At 45.6% G+C, this 20,753-nt stretch overlaps 1 protein-coding gene across 4 annotated transcripts in view; it reads right to left on the bottom strand.

The window, feature by feature from the left end:
• STK32A (serine/threonine kinase 32A) overlaps window positions 1-8,653 on the bottom strand; it is a 73,656-nt gene extending 65,003 nt beyond the window's left edge. Inside the window, exons 1-3 of one of the 4 annotated variants that reach the window (XM_090065333.1) lie at window positions 7,192-7,307; window positions 5,580-5,654; window positions 4,071-4,160 (exon numbers count right to left, since the gene is read on the bottom strand). In XM_090065333.1, the coding sequence (XP_089921459.1) occupies window positions 4,071-4,122 (52 nt within the window). In that variant the 5' untranslated portion in view covers window positions 4,123-4,160; window positions 5,580-5,654; window positions 7,192-7,307. Of the gene's footprint in view, window positions 1-4,070; window positions 4,239-5,579; window positions 5,655-7,191; window positions 7,551-8,576 lie in introns of those variants that run through there. The other 3 variants (XM_090065331.1, XM_090065329.1, XM_090065330.1) reach the window with 3 other exon arrangements.
• Between the last annotated feature and the right edge of the window lie 12,100 nt (window positions 8,654-20,753).

Below are 20,753 nucleotides of genomic sequence, written 5' to 3'. Positions count from 1 at the left end.
TAATGAGGGGAAGTCCCTTTTTCTTAATTTGTCAACAGATAAAAAAGAAACCGTCTGCAAACCTAGTGAACTTTTTGGCCGTGGGGTACTACTGCTTGACCATTGAAAAGGGCCCCATTCCCTTTGCCATAAAAGAAAACCTACATTTCTTATAGGTGTATGAATTTCTTCAGTCATTAAAATCAACCCTTGGTGTTAAGAAAGGTGAAATCCACCCAAGTGAGAAAGAGCCAGCAGGAGGAGACCTCTGTTTGTGACAGGCAGAATCTCCCACTCAGACCACATCACTCCAAGGAAGAAAAGGGGAAAATCAGTCATCTGTACTGCTGAGTCAGTGCTGCTACTTATTTATGGCAGATGCTGATACCAAGTGCTTGAACATAAAAGATTAAAATTTGCAAACTCCAGGAAAACCTCATTGCGAAGTAGGTTGTCCATCATTTTCTCCAATTACTTTAATGCGAAATAACAAACAATTGCACTAATAATTTGGGAGCAAGGCCAAGAGCCACTTTAGCCAAAGTGGAGGTTACTGTTGTCCATGCACGTATTCAGCATTTATTACAGGTCTAGCAACCCAATGTAGTCATGGAAATGGTGCATCATGTTCTCATTATGTTTGGAGGATATCATCATAAATTAATTCTCCGAATAAGCTCAGAGGTACAAAATCCTGTCTAACGTACAGCACAGGCACAGGCGACTGGTAGAGGGCACACAGGGGTGCATGTACCCCCCCGACAGGGTCAATGCTCCCCCCGACGGCTGACACTGATGCTGTCGGTAGGACTGGTGCCCCCCCGACAGGGCCACTGCTCTCAGCAGCTTCTGCAGGAGCCCCCCCGGATTCAGGAGGCACCAGTCACTCATGAGCACAGGGTTTGGAGGGGAGAATGGAACTGGGGCTACAGAATCGGGATAAAATGGCTCTAGATAGCGGTGGACACACCCTGCCACACAGAATTGGGTCTCCTTTGAAAAAAGAGCAGCATGTTTCACCAACCACTGTGCGCTGTGTACTGCAACAAGCATACTCAGAGGCCAGCCAGATACTCCCTTGCAACCATGGTGCTCAATCCTGGCCTCTCTGAGAGGGATGTCCCGACTACCAGGCTCGAATTCTGCCCTTCTGCTCCATGGTGGCACCAGAAGGGTAAACGGCTGCCTTCGTTCTCTTTTCCCCACAGCAGCACAGCGAAAGGCTGGGCCAGCCTTTTGCTCATTGCTTCGAGTCAGTCCACTAGCCATCCATTTCCACATCCACTAACCATGGAGAGGTGAACTGGGCTTATGAAAAAGCCCATCAATGTCATTCCTGAAGGTTGGGGGTAAGAGTGCTATAGGAATGCTTTGTACCTGAAACCCCCTATAACTCTCCCATCTTCTGTCACCCTGGAACTACTGAGTTGTCTCCTCAGCTGAGATGCATGCAATGTGCTCCTTCATAGGCTGCCTGACTGTTCCCTATCCAGATCACTGCACTGACCTCTCATTTCATCTTTCTGAGCTGTTACTGTAGTTGATGACCAAGTGTCTAAGTGAGCACAGCTTGTTTCTGACATGTGGTTCCCCCCCAGCAGTCCTCTTGTAATAAACTGGACCAAGACCCAAACTGCAGCATCAGCAAAGACATCACTAGGAAGAGCGGATCACTGCTAAGCTGCTTCTGTGAAAACACTGAGAAAAACACCAGTTTATCCAAATGTAGATCTCAAACCTGGTCATAACAATAAAATAAATTCACTTGGAGTGTTATATGTGTGTGAAGTGGTATAAGGACAAGGTGGGTAAGCAGTATTATAATCCTTGTTTTACAGATAGATAAACTAGGAGAAACTCAAGCACAGACAAGCCAAGCAAGCTGTTCAAGGTCAAACAGCACTGGCAGAATCAGGAATAAATCTCAACGCTCCTGACTCCCACTCATCTGCTGCAGCCCCTAAGCCCGTGGTTCTCAACATTTTCTGCCTCGAGGCACCCTTCATTGGACTCAAGGCACCCTCCATCCCTTCTAAGAATTGAATATCACCCAATTTCAAAAACTAATTCATATATTACTGTATAGTGCTTTCCCCCTTGAAGAGGAGCTGAGCAACAGGGGTGGAGGATTGTTCAGGCAGGGACAAGTCTGAGCCTTCAGTTATATACTTATCTGCTTATCTCCACACACCTCGTTTGTCTCCTCACACCTCCTGGTACCCTTCAAAGGATGCAGTGCCATCCCAGGGTTTCCCTATATCCTGGCTGAGAAACACTGCACTAACCTCTAGCAATATAGGATTCAACATGGAGTACCACTAGGTACCAGAGGCAGGTACTGTCCTTAACCATTGTAATAACAGATCAGTGCTCTGATCCATGCTTACTAGCCTATCTTTACTCCACAGGTAATAATGACTCTCTTCCTTTTTGAATGGTCTAATTAGTTCTATCCACTTCAGCTGCTCTTTACCAGCTCTGCTGCCACTCCTCTTTGCTCTACAGGTTTACTGCCCACTTCCCCTATTTTTCAAGTTGATATCCCCCTTTTTATTTACATTAGGGCTGCCCAACATCTAAGGGCCACTGGCTCCACACCACGTGGGCCACACCAGGACAAGCTTTGGGCTGCCTGGGCTACGTGTTGTGTTGGTTACCCCCACACAGCATCATGATGCTCAGGTCCCCCCGGCTGCAGGCTCCCCTGGCACCGTGGGCTGCAATGCACTGTGCTGTGCCACTCCTCCCTGCTCCTCGGTGCAGAAACTGGAAGCCAGAGGATGGAGCGGGGAGCCTGCAGACAGAAAACTGGAGAGCAGCTGGGTGGGAACTTGGTGGGGACCACACACAAATTAACCTCTCTTAGGCTACCTGTAGCCCGGCAGTTGAACAGCCTTGTGTTACATACTGGAGTTAAATAAAAACAATTATTCTCCAGGGTATTTAGCTTAGGCTGTATCTTCTTTCCAGACTTGAAGAATGCCATTTTGTGTCTAAAAGCTTGTCTACAATCTTTCTTAACTATATAGCTGGTCCAATAAAAGACATAATCAAACCAAAGAAGGAAATCAGGAAGCCATAGCTGGTCCCATGACTACTGCCCCCCCTACATATGGATCAGAAAGTTGGGTCCTACATTTTTGGAGGTTCCAGTGCATGTACAGCTTCAAAAACTCCTGCCTGTCTGCCTTTTTAACATATAATGTTTTGCTTCCTCCCATCATGCATGAAGAATGTGGAAGGTGATTATGAAGGTTGAAGGAAATTTACCGTAAAGATTTCATTTTGCAACTGATAAATATCAATTATATTTCATGTCACTGAACACAACTGAGGCCTTACAGAAGGAGACAATATTTATCCATTTAAGTGCCAAGATCTTTCAGTATTTGATTATTTTAAATGTCTCAGACAATCGTAGTTTATAATGACGAGTGACTATCTTATGTGTTTATTTATATATGCTTTCATGTGGCATCCCAAGTGGCAGTTAATAAATCAACTCATATGATAGGAAATACAAGCATTTTTCTAACTCTGCATCTGTACCCTTGGCAGGACTGGACCCTGACACTAAGTATTAAGGCTAATACTATGGCAATGCATTTGCATTTTCATGTTTTGAGCTATCGGTGCTGAATGCTGGTTTCATAACAATAGCTTCTATGGTAGCCTGGGAGGGCAAATTTATCAAGAAGCTCTAATACCATTGCTGCTGGCTGGCATCTCCAAGAACCTTCAGCACCGAATGGACAGGGAAATACCCTATGCCCAAGCTGTTCTCCCACCAGCCTAAAAAACATCACTCCTTGGTTGGATTTCCAAACTCCAAACAGGTACTCTCCATCTTCAAAACTGACAGTCACAAGAGGTCACCCGCAGGCTCCCATTGACCTTATCACTTCTCAAAACCATAGTTCACATGGTCTCCCAATACCCATCCATAGGATGCACACGTATTAACCATGTTGGTGTTTAGGAAGAGCAGTGAAGTAACAGTTGGGGTGTGCTGCTGTGTCCACTGTTGTAGGCCTTAGCAATCCTGCTGAATATTGTTCTCCCAAGAGGTAACAATTACAGCATTCTCTTACCTTCTTCATTGTCCTCGAAGACGGGTGGCTTGCTGGAGGTGGTTGCACCCATAGTGAATTTTGCCAACACCTCTAATGAAATTACATCATCTTGGAATGAAGAGAGACAAAGTAAATGTTAATCGAGCTTGTACTCCGTTGATCTCTGGTACTTTCTGCTTGTATGTCCTAGAAAATGAGAAAAGCAACAACTTGCCATCAGTAACAAGTGCTAAATTATATTCTGCTGTCTGCAAATTGACATACATATTGTATAAAATTACATCTGTATTATGGCATAATTATTCTTATACCACTTCCCTTGCTCCCAATATACACTGCATGAAAATTAAAATAAGAGATATATGATGTATGTGTAATCCATGGAAGAGTGAAGAGAAATTCTGCCATAAAGGACAGGTTCTGAAGGAGACTGAGATATTTCAAATTACATTTCAGAGTAAAATGCAAGTATTTTTTTCTTGGTAGTGCCCACTAGAAACCCAGCTAACAGGTTCCTTGCCAAATCAACATTGCTGGTTCAATTAAAAGTGACAGAGCTCTGCATATAAGCATACAAAAAAGAAATCGTGAAATACTGGTTGAAGAAGATTATAGGTATGATCTTGAAACCTTTATTTAGTCACTGTCCCTTTTGAGATCAATGGCACCTGTGCCTAAGTAACTACTACTGGATTAGAGCCTAAATAGTTACAACTGTATTCCATTCTTCAGAGGGATGAAAATTGTTCTGAAGTTAGAGGTGGCAGTGTATGGAGAAGCAATACATGGAAGGCAAATGGACAGAAAATGGAGAGAAAAACAGAAAGAGCAGCACAAAAAAAAATAGCAGCAAATGATATTTAGAAATTTAGAAGGCATAAGAAACCCTTTGCAGAACAAGAGGCATTAGTGGTTATACAGAAAGTATGAGTTAGACAAGTGTTAGATCATTTTTCACACTAAAAAAAATGTTGACTGGGGCCACACAAAGGATCAGACTCTGCACTGGCTAGGGTCTGATCACTGCAGCTTGGAAAGGAAACTACTGTGCACAGTGAGTTGAACGTGAAAGCGAACAGGGAAAGAAGGGAGGAGAGGTATCTTTCCAAGAAAGGTTTCGTGACTGGAGTGTGATTTATTCATCTGCAATTGATATAAATTTCTTACACAGAAAAACAGACAGCAGATTTACATGCACACTTGCACTTGCACACACACCCCCCCTCCTTGATTACTTCTTACTGGCTTACTGTCTCTCCTGCTGTCTTCCACTTTCCCTGAATATAGGACTAACTTTTTATTTTTTGTCTCCACAGCTTAGAGATCCTCCAGCCACCAATTCACATCCAAGCTTAGGCCCAAATCAAAAAAGCTTAACTTTAATGATCTTTAACGTGAATACGTGAAAGCTTAACTTTAATGTCAAAAAAGCTTAACTTTAAACATGTACTTAAATCAGTTTGAAGTCAAAAGTTAAAAACTGCATGTTTTTGTCAGTTAGGCCTGAATAACATGGACTCAACTCACCTTAGCTTGGTTGGGGATTTTCCTGACATTTCAGATCACAGGGTCCATTCCAGATGTTTGGTTCACCCTGGAATCCTAATTTCATATTTCACATGACTGAAAAAATCTCAGTGAAATGAGGCAACAAAGCGCTTCTGATTATTACCATTGCCTTTAAACTGAATGGCCTGGGCAGTCCATGCAAATCCTAAGCAAAAAGAGGAAATCTTTTCAAAGCTAAAACTTCTCTTTGGGGGAAGAAGAGGACCAAGGAATCTGTGGGAAGGGCACTTTCCTTTCGCTACAGCAAAAAGCAGCTGCGAGAATTGGTACCTCATTTCTCCTAATGAACTAAAAAACCAGCCCCTGGGATGTTTGACATTATGATAATGGCCATCAAAGAGGATCCCATTGTGATGTCCTCACATTACATTGAAGCAATCAGCAGCAACTGTAGAAGTCAACTGCTATATCCTTTATGAGCATTTGTTATGTAACACTTTATAGCTTCTTATTAACTAACATCTTTAAAGTACTTTGACATATGGACCCTGAAGAGGAGTGCAGGTTTTGCTTTTAGTTAAGCTGATTTCAGAAAGTTTTGGAAGCATAACGCCAGAAATTACTGTACATTAGTCCTCTAAAAAAATAACATAAGAAACCCTAGTCTTTACCACGCGCTTTTGTGAAGTTAAACATCAAAAAGGGCAAAACATTGTTCCATTAAGAGAAGCACTAACTGGCCTGTCCCTAGAGCTTAAGCTATTTTGATACTTTATTAATTACCTTTGTGATCAAGTCATTCACTAGCCCATTAACAGAACAGGAACAGCTGAAATGACCGGGAGAACCTATGCCTTGCAATTAGAAACTACTATTTAGCCAGCATGTTTATAGACATGAGAAATCCTGTCTGTTTTTATATCCAGACACCGGAAGACCTTGGTGTTTTATCTGTGTCCATTTATTAGTTCATTAGAAACTGCTTAAAACAGGAGATAATCCCATATAACTCCTTGACTATCATTTCATGAGCTTTAACTCACTGGGCAAGACCTCAGGAAGATTAAGAAATGGTTTAGACATTTATATGCCTAATCCCACCAGCATTTATAATAGCTACAATACTCGTTTCTAAAAGGTTATAAATTCTCATTCAGCAGGCCACCAGACAACCACTGACAGCATGGGGTTGGGGAGAAATTCCCCTATGTGCACCTTATTACCTAATTATTAGGGAGTCAGTATACATCCCTGAGCCTGGCAACTCTCACAGCTGTCATACCAGATTATATGAACCCCTGGGTCTGGTCCTCAGCTGCTCTGAGCCCCCTTCCCAAACATCCGGTCACAAAGTTCAGAAGGGAGAAGACCGAAACCTTTGCTTCTAACCCTCCGGTGCTGCTCCTTTAGCATGCTTGAATTGTAACCTCCAGGCTCAAAAGGTTTGTCCTACTGCAGAACGGGACTAAGTTATTGCCTGAAAAATGTAATCGTTCCAAGCACTAGCCAGCAGTGAGGCTGCCTGCTCCACGCCAGCACGCTTCAGATCATGCTGAAAGCAGATCAGCGAAGGGATGATGCAGTTACTGGTCAAAAAATCTTAGGGAGTTAAACAAAAGAAACCACTTACCTTGCCGAGTGGGGAAGAAAGCAGCAAACCAGACTGATATACAGTAGCCTGGACTAGACAGCAACAGCCTGAAGCCGCAGCTCAGGAGGAGTATCGGATGTGGCACTGAGCTGCTATGCAGTTTGGGGTGGGAGGTGGGAGGGGGTGTTTCTGTGAGGTTGGGGTTTGAGGCAAAGGGACCTGGGATCAGAGAGGAGATCCAAGCCTCTAATGCAGGGAAGTTCCCTTTTGCAGATTGCAGGAGGAGCTTGCAGCAGTCACAAGAGGGGAAATACACCAGAGAGCAGGAGGGAAAAGACATGCAAGACAGGAGGAAATAAGGTTGAGGGGAGAATAAATAGGGACCACTACTAGTGAGGTAAGAGAAGGCAATAGCTCTAGGAGGTGCCAGACCTCTGCAACTGAAGTTAATGCTGATCAAATTGGCAACGGTTCTTCAGCTGCAGAAGCATCAAAGGCACATTGTGCCGCTTAAACACTTTACAGATCAGCACTTTTTTTTTTTTAGAGATCCCATAGTAAGATGTTACACATGTCCTAAGGAAGGACACTTTCTCTGATCCTTCTGTTCTCCATTCCTTTTAAATAAGATTTCCCTCCCTCTGCCCCCCTTCCCCACAACGTTACTGGGAGCAGGGCTGGCTGTTTTAAATATTTTTAGAACATGTGTTTACACACACACACACACACACACACACACTGCTATAGAGTTTCCTATCGATTTTAAATCAGATAAAGAATTCATGATCTGCAAACCAGGCTGATTTCCTCTTGCCTTCTCCCCAAAACAAGAAATCACCCCCATCTTGCCTTCTTTAGAAAGGATTTGATCCTAAAAGGTTGTTGAACATGATTGCCCTAATCCAGCATCGCACATAAATACAAGCTCAAACTTTACACATTTGGGGTACAAACTGATTTGTCTTTAAATGGGACAACTGACATGCTTAAAAAGCAAGCAAGTGCATAAGTGCTTTTTTAAGGATCAGGATCCAAAGCTGAGTAAGGTGCTTAGCACTTTATATGCCCATGCCCAAATGACCTGTTTCTTCCCAGGTAACCAGCCAACTCCTTAAACATTCCTGTAAGGAAGCTGACATCATGGTTCCTCCAACATGCATTAAACAGCTCTACTTTATCCTCGTGCCTAAAATGCTGGTGTGCCCTTGCTGCTTGTACATCTCTGGAGCAAGACAAGAATACCTGGTTGTCATAATCAGCAGTAAAGCTGAACACTTTTTTTCCCAGTCAAATCTTAAAAACTGAAGTTGTGGCCACACAGGAAATACTGTATTTTTAAATTCACCTAGACATGAGGGATGAAGGGAATTTAAAAGCCAGAGAAAGTCCCTCCCTCCCCTGCATAAGCCTGACAAAGCACTCACCATGGATGAGAGGACTGACGGGCCTTGAGGCTACACCTTCCACCTCCCAGAAAACTGCCCTGACCAGAAGACTGTAGGACATTCTGGGGCTCCCACAGTGCTTCTGTTTGTGGTTGTTTCAGTTTGTATAAAACATTTAAGTATTTGTTCAGTCAGAGAGCAAGTGAGTGCATGCATGAATGCTTCTCAAAGTAGTGGTTAGAGGCTCACCCAGGAGGTGAGAGACACCTGGGTTTCAGACCTTGCTCCAGTGAATGCTTAATCATTTATGCAAAGTGGAAGCTGCCTCGATGGGAGACATGGAGATCTCCCCCCTGCCACCCAAAAAAAGTTATAATAGGTTGGTTAAGGGAGAAGAGGACTTAAATCCCCTGTGCAGAGAAGGGAAATAAATGTCAGCCTCCCACATCTTTGATGCATGCTCTAATCCAGGAATGTCTCCCCATTCAGAAACTTTACCATCTTCATGCCTTTGCTTTTTTCTTAAGTGTCAGAAAAATCAACTTTTCATTTGGGGTAAAAGGGATGTTTTGGCACATTTTGACAGGGGATGACCAAGAACAAAAGAATTCTTTTTGGCTGATTCAGTCTCAGCCAATGTTTCTATTTTTTGTTTTTATTTTCCGGTGATTGCTACCGCCCACCCCCATTCAAATGATTAGCACAGCTCAAGCCTGTTCAGGGGTACTCCTGAAGTCAATATGAGATCTCACTCCTGCCACAGTCTCCCTTTCCTTTCATAATCACCCAGCCAGGGAATAGGAGCAAAAAGAGGCCAGTAAAAATTCACGCCATATAGGCAGGGCAAAGCGAAAGCTACCTCTCCTTCTATCTTGCCTTTTTCTCCTCACCCCAATCGCTCACCAACGCCAGGACAGGGAGAGAAGGTCAGAAGATGAAGCTGTGGCTTCGTTCCCACAGCTCCATTGAACATACACCAAACAGCTGAGCTGGCCAGGTGTGGAGGAGGTAAAGGAAGGCAGTGTCCCCCCAGTAAAGACATGCCAAGTGTTGCTATTTCTGCAGTACAAATGATTTGGCTTCAGCATTTAACAGAACTGAACTGGGAAAGTTTCACTTTTCCAAACAGTCATGCCAGGGGCTGCAGACTAGACAGATACCACTGTATTGGTTTACATTTGCTTCTCATTGGGTGTGTCTACATGTGCAAATAGTCGCAACTAAATTTACTGTGAATTAGCTTAATTCACATTAACCGATTTTTTGGCAGGTTGAGTGCACCTTCATTGGTGATCCCTCAAGGCCCGCCTCAAGGTGACTGAGAGAAACCTCCCCTGGGTCATCATCACAGGGTACGTGCTGCACAATATTTGTGAAGCTTAGGGAGAGATGTTCAGGGAGGCTGGGCAGAGGAGGCATGCCACGCTGAGGCAGCCTAGCAGCAGGGGCATGACCTGCAGTGCCAGCACCAGTGGTAGGTCCCTACCACCCCGGCATGGCCCAAGGTGCACCACATACCTGCCAGGGCACCCCAACAAACAGAGCCTCTCCGGCACCCTCCTACCCACCAAAAAAACCCTCTTCACAAAGTGAAAACTATACAGTATCTCAGTATCTGTCTGAGTCCCAAAGTGGGGGGCCATGGGGTGACGGCACTTAGGAGGCACAGCCTGGGGACAGGCAGTCTGCACCCCAGGCGTGGGCCATTCCCCTGTGGGTCTGAGGGCCACAGAGACCCTAGTAGGTGGCAGGATCATCCCTGGGCAACAGTGGCCAGTGCTGCTCTGGGGCAGGCGGCTCCCCCTCTGGCTCCCCAAGTGCAGCACTATCATCCCCCTGTAGTGCTGTGCCTGGCACCACCAGGTCTTCAGCCATGTGGCCTCAGAGTGAGCAGCAGGGATGGGCCCAGGTGGGTGGCAGGGGACCCAGGGTGGGGGGCTCCAGTGCTGGATTGTGGTGAGATGGAGGCTGCACCCCACTGGGGCTGGTGGGCTCTCCCCTGCATCCAGATGCTGCCTCTGCAGAGGAAAGAGACAGAAGCCTTTTGTGAGTTTGCAACATTTCAGAGATAAGATCTGCATCAGGGGCCGTGTGTTGCCCAGCCTCAGATCAGGGGTTGGCTGTGCATGGGTGCCCAGGCTAGGTCTTGCCAGGTAGGCCTTGCCAGGCAGGCCTGCACCGAGGCAGCTGCTGGCTGAGTCCCCTGTCCCTCTTTGCTCCCTTGGGGCCAGCAGACTACTGGGTACTGGCCGCAGGCAGCCTGCCTTCCCCACCCTCTTCCCAGGGTGAGTGGGCCAGGCCAGGCTTCTGGCAGCAGCTGCTGCCATGGCTCCAGACCCCACTGACCCTCCTCTCTCCCTGCAGGCCAAATGCTCTGCTGCATCGCCACCCAGCTCACTGCACCCATGCTCTGGGCACACAGGGCTCCTGGACAACTGGGGCTGGCTGTGCCCCCACACTCGCCACTGGGGACCATCTCAGGGAGGCACCCTGGGGCTGGCTCCCCAGTGCTGCTGCTGTGCCCTGAGTGTGCTCCTGCTGCATGCGCCCCGGGTGGTGCACAATGAGCTGTTTGTGCAGTCTGAGGGGTGCCCAAGCCACTATGCCCTGCTGATCCTCCTGGTACTCTTTGTTTAGGACCCTGAGCTATGACAGTGATGAGCTGCACCCAGTGTCCTTGGCCTGCAATGGACAGCAGGCCAGTACCTGGCGGCCCCCGCGCCAGGAGGAGCTGGTGCTGTGGTGGCATGGCTGATGACTCCTCATGGCAGGGTCAGCACGGTGGAGCTGTTGAGGCAGCCACTGACCTGGGCTCCCCAATCTGCTGGTGGGTGCAGCAGCCAGGGAGGTGGGCAGGGAAGGGCACTGAACATCCAAGGACCCCTCCTTCAGTGACACGTCACCAGAGGAGTTCAGGGCGGGGCAGGGGCTTGGACAGGCCACCCCTGCTGATGACCACTGCAGGGGTATGGCCTTCATTTTGGGGCAGCATTTGCAGGTATCAAATTGAGTCACCATTAGCCATTTTTACTGTGCAGTAAGGGTGCACACATGTAGATGCCTGCCTGTACTGCACAGTAAATTAGGCTAAGGTGCAGTAAAGCGCCTCGTGTAGATGTGCCCATTAAAGACATTTCCCATGTAAGCATTAGTATTGGAGGCCAGGAGTAAAATTTTCCAATTCATTGTGGTGCCAAGGCTCTTGGGAAAGTGTCAGCCTCCATATTTGATTTGAACTGAAAAGTTAGATCCTGAGCTATGATAATGTAACAACCTTAATAAAAATACTGGTATGAGATTGTGAGTTCTGTGAGCTGGCCTTGGGGTTAGGCAACAAGAGACAAATTCCAAAGGAGGAAAATTGTTTCAGGTTTAATAAGATGCAGAACTGACTATCTCCAAATCTTGGGCAATTAGGGTTGTTGATGCCATTCTACATCTAATTCAATATTGTGACTTAAGATTATGTAAAACCCCAAGAGCCTAGGATGGGGCTTTTTAAATCAAAACGAATAAATATTGATCTAGGTTTTCATTGCAGCTTTGTCTGCTCCCTCCATGTTTCAAAGCTGCCGTATGACAATGTTAGTTAAATATGAAGCGCCTTAGACCAAGCCTACACTCAGAGAACAGAGCACTAGAGAAGACAGCTCCCCTGAAACAGCTTGCAAACCCCACACAACCACCCCCAACCCCACCCACATGGGCAGCAAGCCTATGCACCAGCCAAGACCTAGCTTTACACAGGTCCGCAGAGCTGCCTGGACTTGGAAATGGCATACACACCGCTCATCTCCCTGCGAGTTCCCAGGCTTCCAAAACAGAACCGAGATCATCTGAACTAGGGAGAGGTGCTGACACATGCACTCAGGACGCCTGTGAGCCATCTACTCAAACTACTTGCCAGACTTGGGCACCTGTGGAGTAGGAGCAAGTGGACAGGGCTCGTTTCCAGTAGCACAGCCCTAGCCATGGTTCACCCAGGCAAGGCAAAGGTGCAGAGAGATGGGGTGATTTGCTGAAGGTAATGCAGAAGGTGAGAGGTGGGAAGCAGAGCCCAGCCCTCTTCAGTTGCCGTGCGAAGGCGCTGGGCCGCACTGTGGGCAATGTACATGCTTCCTACAGCCAGGAGACACAATGTTAGGAAAAGAACGGGACTAATGGGGACACCCCCTACCAAGCAGACACTAAACATTTGCTCCAAGCTGCTTACCTTGTTTGTAAGTGTTTTAAGAGGGAGTCATGTTTTAGCCGTTCTGGAGAGCTCTGGTGCTCCCTAGTGGAGGCCAGACAATGCCAATTAAAACAGCTTCTGGGTATTTTCTTTCTATAACACCCATAAACTTTGTGCTTCTCTAATTTGATCAGACATTTATAAACATGATCTTGCTCCTTTCCCTCTCCATGGAGGAAATGCTGTACAGCAGCCACAAGGAGCAGCGTCCTAGGGGATAAGTAAGGGCTTGGGGTGGAATCAAGGCCTTGACCCTTCAGTTCATTAGAGAACTCCACTTTTTCAAGAGTTGAGGGTATTAGCATCCGTGTCTTAACCAAACTAGGCAACTTCCCCATGCTAAGTTCCTTCCTCAGTTAGTGTTCTTCTCCTCCTTCTCTAATCACTTACTAAGGATTGTTACACACCGTTAAACAGCTGCTACATTTCACCAGAAACGGTTGATTTTCACTGACGTGCAAGATAAATCCCTTTGCAGTTCCTACAAAGGGACTGGAAGTTCAGGAACATAATGCTGCTATGGAGGATAATTTTAAAACCAGCTGCACTGTTTTCCTAGTTCTTTTTGATTGATGAAACAGCAGCCTGTTTGGGATTCTCAAGAACAAGGGTCTGCAGTACTGGCCAACATTTAGCTACTGACATATTAAAAACTTAAAGTAGCTGTAAAAGAATCATTACAGCGAGGTAAAAGCAACATAATAATTCCAGTCCTCCAAGCTCTACCGGTTGAGCCTACGTTCAGCACTGCTGTGGTGTCCCAGGGCTCTGTGTCACTTTTAATTTTCTGGTGTTTCTTCCAAATTGAAATATTTTAAGACAAGTTGGTGAACGTCTGCCAACTCCTTCTATCCCCTGGAGTGCCTAAGGAGCCTGATTTTTCAGAAGTGCTCAGCAACTTCAGCTCCCAGCAGAGTTTTGGATGCTCTCGGCACTTCTGACATCAGGCTGCTGGTTTCAGAGCATAGATCTAGACGTACATATTAGACCCAGTTCAGAACTGTTAATTCCCAGGCCTGGAGACTCTTCCATTTAGATGATTGCTGTCACAAATAACCAACAAACCAAAAAAACCCACCCTAAGTAGCTTTCATTATGCTTTCACTATAGAAGACTGGTCATATCTCCAGAGAGATGTGGTCATATCTCCAGAGAGATGTAGTCATATCTCTGTTCAGTCACTGGCAATGCTATTCTTTAAATGGCCACAGATTGTCAGTGTTGACCAGAGTTATTTCTCTCTGCTGGAGCTATACCTTTGCTTTTTTGAGTGGGAAGAGACAGGATCTAGGCACTGATCTTAAGTGGTGACCTGAAGGATGCACCACTTTAGAGTTTGCTCAGGCTTCTGATTGGTGCTTCTGGGTATATGATTTTAATAGCAAGGAGTGAAGGGTCGCTCAATGGACCAAATCAATCTTCAGATGGTAAAGATTAATTTAGCTTCGACACCTGCAGTGGAACTACATCCATTTTCTCCAAATGAAAATTGGCCAGAGTTGCTTCATTTGTGCATTTTTTATTATTGCTTTCCTTTGGCTGCTGGGATGATCCAGGCCACAAAACGTTTGTCTATTTAAAGCCTAAGGCAGACACCCTCTGCAAAAACACAAAGGAAAAAAATGTTATTTCTGTGACCCTCAAGGTCACCAGAGATTTGTTCAAAAACTGAATCAAAGGAAAGGTTCCTTCTCAAAGGCTGAGCTGGATGTCCTATAAGAATGTCATTGTTTTAGCAGCAAATCATGTGAAAAGAGGCCAGCGCCAGAGCTCTGGTCTGAATAACTGTTTTTCAAAGCTCTGGTCAAGGATGATTTAGTAACTACATTGGTTTTGAATATAAACCAATTAGGACTTTCTGTGGGTTTTTTGGAGGCTATTAATTTTTACAATGTATTTATGCATAAGTCTTAAAAAGCCCAAATTCTATGTGGCATACTGCACCAATTAACACCTACAGAACTCAAGGGCTTGTGGTTAAGGGTGTCCTGCATCTTGTGGGACTGAGTTTTTTCAGGATAAAAATATAAAGCCTTATGTGGAGGAAAAAAAGTGAAGGCAGAGGATTTTTGAAGTCGATACCAAGAGGGCCAGGATTTCATCTGCAATGTCTCTTAATATTTTTAAGATTGTTGTGTGCAGTCTTGATACAAAATTATGCCTTGCAAATCTTACTCCTTTAAGTAAAGCTTTGAAAAAATCAAGTCCTTAGTAACGTTACTGAGGAATCCAGAGACCCAGTGGTCAAGCACTCTTTTACATTCCACTGCCTGGAAAGGAAAGAAGCCATTTTTCTTTTTGCATTTGTAACCTTCAATCACAGCCCTTTAAATATGATGCAGATTTCTTTTCAGTGTCTTTAAAGAGAGAATGAAAGATGAGAAAAGAGGCACTTAAGCATTCCCACTGACATGAAAGAGACAGTGCTTCAGTGCTCAACCAAGTCCTGCTGACTGCAGCATGGAACTTGGGCTTCTAGTTAGACAGTATTCTGCACAATTCTAATTTTTCAGATAAATGTCCCCTTTAATATAAGAAAGCTGCACTTTCAAAGTGAATAATCAACAGCATGCTCTTCCTGAGAACAGTATGGGGCCAACCCACTAGCCAGCATTTCTGATTTGACTTTTTAAATCCCTATTCCCTTTAAAGTTTTATGCATAATTATCTTGCATTTACAATTTAGGGCTTTCCTTCTTATTTCACCTATTGCTCAGTTTCTTGAGCTCACACAAATCCAACATCTTCATTATGCATGCATTTTAGTAGAAAAATATTCACTTGTTTTGAGCAGCTCTGGCTAGAGGTACAATGGTGAAGTCTTCCTTACCTTCTTCCCCCAAAATGAACAATCTGGGAGAGCTGGAAAACCTAATGCAGTAGGTGTCCTTAAAAGGGGTGGAGCAGTAGGGCCCAGCGGCCAGAAGCAGGAGCCCAGCCCAACGCCACCCCCAGCCATTTCCCTGCTTCCTGCCCCTGCCCTTCCCCACCACTACCTGGCTCCCAGCTGCATTGCTAGACAAGGAGCATGGGGCTGTGCCGTATGTGTGTATAGCCAGGGGCTGAGTGTGCGTGTGCGTAGGGTGAGTCCCACATGCAAACCCCACTACACGCATGCACCTATATCCCCCCTCACACTGCCATACATGCAGACACCCACCCCCTCACACACCCCAGCCACAATCCCCCCACAAACCCCATACCCCCAACACTCCATATCCACACACCCCCACATGCTCCCTCACCCCACATACCCAACCACCCACAGGCCCCCACACACCTATACACACCCCCTCACAATATATAAGAGTAAGACATCATTTTAAGCTATTATATACAATCACCTCTACGTACTCTGCACAAACACAAGTAAATCAGGACAAAAATATTTTCTGAAATCAAATTAATGCATGTCGTAGATGTTCACTTTTTAGGATATAATTTGGGGGGTTTTTTGGCTCTGAGATGGCAAAACCCCTTGCTGAAAGGAGTACTTCCAGGGGCAAAGGGAGGGACTTCCGGTGGCAAAGGGCAGGGATTAGGGGGCAGGACTTCCGGTCACAAGATCATGACCGGGGGTGGGGCTACACATGCAGCCCTCAACAGCTTGTCAAAACTCAGTAACCGGCCCTGTGCTCGAAATAACTGCCCGCCCCTCTAAAAGCATATATGTTGTCCAAGTTGACTAGTCACAGGCCAGTGACATTTTGTCATTGCTACGGATACCAATGAGTCGATAATATGGATTTAGGCTTGTTTGGACTTTTCCAGTTACTAATGTTTAAAAACTGATATACTGCTGACACCCAGGTTATTTTTTTATTTTATACTGTGCACATTCCTATTACCTTGGTCATGCTCTAAAGTTCAGATCAGCAATATTAAGCAGTTATTACACAACAGAACACAGGCTCCCTTAGGGAAATGTCTTTAGGCAAGCAGGTGGCTTAGTCCTTAGTGTCGCATTGCATCATATACTTGGTGTTTATGATAATTGTCCATGTATCGATTTGACAGTTTGAGCTCATTGTCTGACTATTACTAATGTCAATCTATGTGTGGCTTTGCTTTTGGTGGCTTTTCATATAAAAGACATATGGGATCAAAATCTGTTTTTGGAAATGTTGGCTTCAGTAGAGTTACTTCACATTTAAAGGTGTATAACCAACAGTAGAATTTGTTCCACAAACAACGACACCTTATCTAACATCAGTACCTGGATTAATGGCACTGAAATTAGGGACTGTGTATATATTTCCAAGTGGTCTAATACCTCAGTAGGCATTTCTGATCAATGAGTAGGTAGAAAGAAATAACATTTAGAATCCCCTTGACTTGATTAAGCTTTGCATTGGGCCTGGTGTGACCCTGGTTAAAGAAAGCTGCTTATTCAGGGAAGCAGGTACGTATGTTAGTGGTACTCAAACACATGCTTATAATATATGGTGGGACCATACCCATGACTGGGCAGTACGTATTGAGGGCTATAGGTTGTACAGACGGGACAGAGTAGGGAGAAAAGGTGCAGGAGGGGTTGCTCTCTCTGTTAAGCAGCATTATACATCTACCCTAATCAAACTGGAATCAGAGGAGGAGAAAGTAGAGGCACTGTGAGTTAGGATACATGGAGGTAGAGAGGAAAGGGACTTGGTGGTGGGGGTCTGCTACAGACCTCCACATCAAGAGGAAGAGCTAGACTTGGAATTCTTGAGGCAGCTCTCAGAGGCCGTACAGTCTAGGGACATGGTTGTCATGGGAGACCGACCTTGACATTTGCTGGGAGAAGCACTCAGCCAAATCCAACCATTCACGTAGGTTCTCAACTTGCATGCAGGACCTTCACCTAGAGCAGGAGGTATACGGTCCCATTAGGGGGAATGCCTTACTGGACTTGGTGTTGGCTACGGGGGATGACCTGGTAGGGGAGCTGCAGATTTGTGGTCACCTTGGGACAGTGAACACCAATTGAATTCACCATATGGCGTAGAGTGGGTAAGATAATTAGTAAGGTGGAAGTGTCTGACCTTAGAAAGGCTAACTTCAGTGTGCTCAGAACTTTAGTCAATGACACACTGCAGGATAGGAGTATCGGCGAGATGGGAGTCCAGAAAGGGTGGTTGTTCCTAAAGGAAGCGATCCTTTGGGCACAGAGGGAGATGAAAGGGAAAGCGGGGAAAGGGACCAAAAAACTTCCTTGGCTAAACAGAGAAATCCAGAGGGGTCTAAGGGCAAAAAAGGAGGCATACAGGCGGTGGAGGCAGGGGGAAGCTACCAAGGAGGCATATATCTACTTGGCCCACATCTGCAGGGAGGCAGTTAGAAAGGCCAACGCAACTACAGAGCTGAGGCTGGCAACATAAATTAAAGACAACAAAAAGTCGGGGGGGGTTTTGTTTTTTTTAGCTATGTAGGGAGTAAAAGGAAGGCACAGGGCAGCATAGGACCCCTATTGAACAAGCTGGAGCAATTAGTGACAGAGAGGGGGGACAAGGCTGAGCTCTTCAATGAGTTTTTTGCCTCAGTGTTCTTGAACAAGGGTCAAGATAAAGCTCCTAACGGGTTCTTAGATGGGCATCAGAGCGACACAAACCCACCAACTGTCAATGCTGACTTGGTGAAGTCACTTGGATGGACTGGATGTGTTTAAGTCAACAGGCCTGGATGAGCTGCATCTGAGAGTACTGAAGGAACTGACCGGTGTCATAGCAGAACCACTGGCATGACTGTTTGAGCACTTGTGGCACTCAGGTCAGGTCCCAGAGGGCTGGAAAAGGGCCAGTGTGGTCCCTATTTTCAAGAAGGGGAGGAAGGAGGATCCGAGTAATTATAGGCCAGTCAGTCTCATCTCCATCCTTGGAAAAGTCTTTGAAAAGATTATTAAGGATCATATTTGTGGGAGTCCAGCAGGAAAAATAATGCAGCAGGGCAACCAGCATGGATTCATAGCAGGTAGATCATGCCTGACTAATCTGGTTTCGTTTTATGACCAGGTCACAAAATGCTTAGATGCAGGAGTAGAGGTGGATGTTGTTTTCTTGGATTTTTGGAAGGTCTTCAATATAGTATCCCATCTCATTCTCATAAATAAATTAAGAGGCTGTGACTTAAATGTTTACACAGTGGGTGGCAAATTGGCTTGGAGGGGGGTCACACCCGAAGAGTGGTAGTAGACGGGTCGGTATTGACCTGGAAGGATGTGGGTAGTGGGGTTCCACAGGGCTCAGTCCTTGGACCTGTACTATTCAATGTCTTCATCAGAGACTTGGATGTGGGCATGAAGTGTACGCTGTCCAAGTTTGCGGATGATACTAAATTGTGGGGTGAAGTGAACACTCTAGAGGGTAGGGAACAATTGCAGAACACAATAGGATGCAATACAAGGACAAATGCAGAGTGCTGCAACTAGGGTGTAAAACTATCCATTACACTTACTGGCTAGGAAATGACTAGGCCCGTGTGAATACGCAGCTATTCGATTCGGCTTCAGATCCAGCTGCTTTGGATGCCAGGGATCTGATCCGGAGCTCCAGAACAGTTTCCTGCTTCGATTCAGCCGAAGCGTCTCCAAAGCTTCAGAGCTGCTTCAGAGATCTGGCCGTAGAATATAATGGGGAATCAATGAAATATCTATAACGTTGTTGTTTTGTGTCTGATTTAGATGAAACTTGCAGGGGTGGTAGCCTCTGCTGAGGGCATGAGGCCTGCCAAGTGTCAAGAAGATAGGTGCAGGGGTTTGGGGGGAACTGCACCCCACATTCTTGAAAGCAAAACACATCACATGTATGTGTTACACGACAGGGGGGTGAAAACTGCAGCCTGCCAAGTTTCAAGGTGATAGGTGCAGGGTTTTGGGAAGAACTGCAGCTCAAGCTGTTGACATGCAAAACTCGTGACATAGATGACCATGTGTTAAGACGTGGTCCAAAGCTTCGCACAGCCCTAGAAATGACCTTCTCAGCAGCACAGAAGCGGAAAGGGATCTCAGAGTCACAGTGGACTCCAAGATGAACTTGATTTGTCAGTGCGACGAAATCATCAGCAAAGTTAACCGCATTTTATCATGCATCAGCAGAGGCATGACAAATAGATCCAAGGAGGTGACACTTCCCCTCTATGCAGCATTGGTCAGACCACACAGTTGAAGCACTGCGTCCAGTTTTGGGCACCACGCTTTAAGAAGGATGGTCCAGAGGAGGACCACTTGTATGGTTGAGGATTTACAGGCCAAGCCCTATGAGGATAGAGTAAGGGACCTGGACCTCTTCAGCCTCTGCAAGAGAAGGCTGAGAGGTGAACTTGTGGCCGTCTACAAATTTATTAGAGGGGTGCAGCAAGGTATCGGAGATGCTCTGTTCACCACAGGGTGCCTCTTGGGTAACAAGGAACAATGGTCCCAAACTGACAGACAGCAGATTTAGGTTAGACATCAGGAAAAACTTCTTCACAGTAAGGGTGGCCAAAATTTGGAACGGGCTTCCAAGGGAGGTGGTGCTGTCCCCTACCTTGGGGGTCTTTAAGAGAAGGCTGGATAGGCATCTGGCTGGGTCATCTTACCCCAGCACTCTTTCCTGTCCAGGGCAGGGGGTCAGACGCAATAATCTGTTGAGGTCCCTTCTGACCCTAGCATCTATGAATCCACGAAGAGGGATGAATTAAGGATGGGTCTAATGATTTCTTTCCATAGGGATCAATTTCCATATAAAGCCAGGAAACTGAAGACTGGCACTGAAGACCTTACAAGCAAGATATGTCTCCCTTTCTGGAAAGGTTTTGTGTGTATGTGTCTGTCCAAAAAAGGAAAAACATTCTGCTTGTGTATAGTATATAAAAAGACTTTAGTGAAGCAACTTCAATATGTACCCGCTCAGGATCTGGTCTTAGATTTTAACACATACTATGCAGTTAGAAGAGTCTTTCAACTGCTCTTTTAAAAGCTCTGTAAACACCTGCAAAATTATCTAGAGAGCAAAGCCATATTTTTT

Source organism: Crocodylus siamensis, chromosome 10 (assembly GCF_052110815.1).
Source record: "Crocodylus siamensis isolate JL-2025a chromosome 10, ASM5211081v1, whole genome shotgun sequence".
In the NCBI taxonomy this organism is placed as follows: domain Eukaryota; kingdom Metazoa; phylum Chordata; order Crocodylia; family Crocodylidae; genus Crocodylus; species Crocodylus siamensis.
The sequence above is the reverse complement of the archived record's forward strand: the minus strand, read 5'-3'. Positions and strand labels throughout refer to the sequence as shown.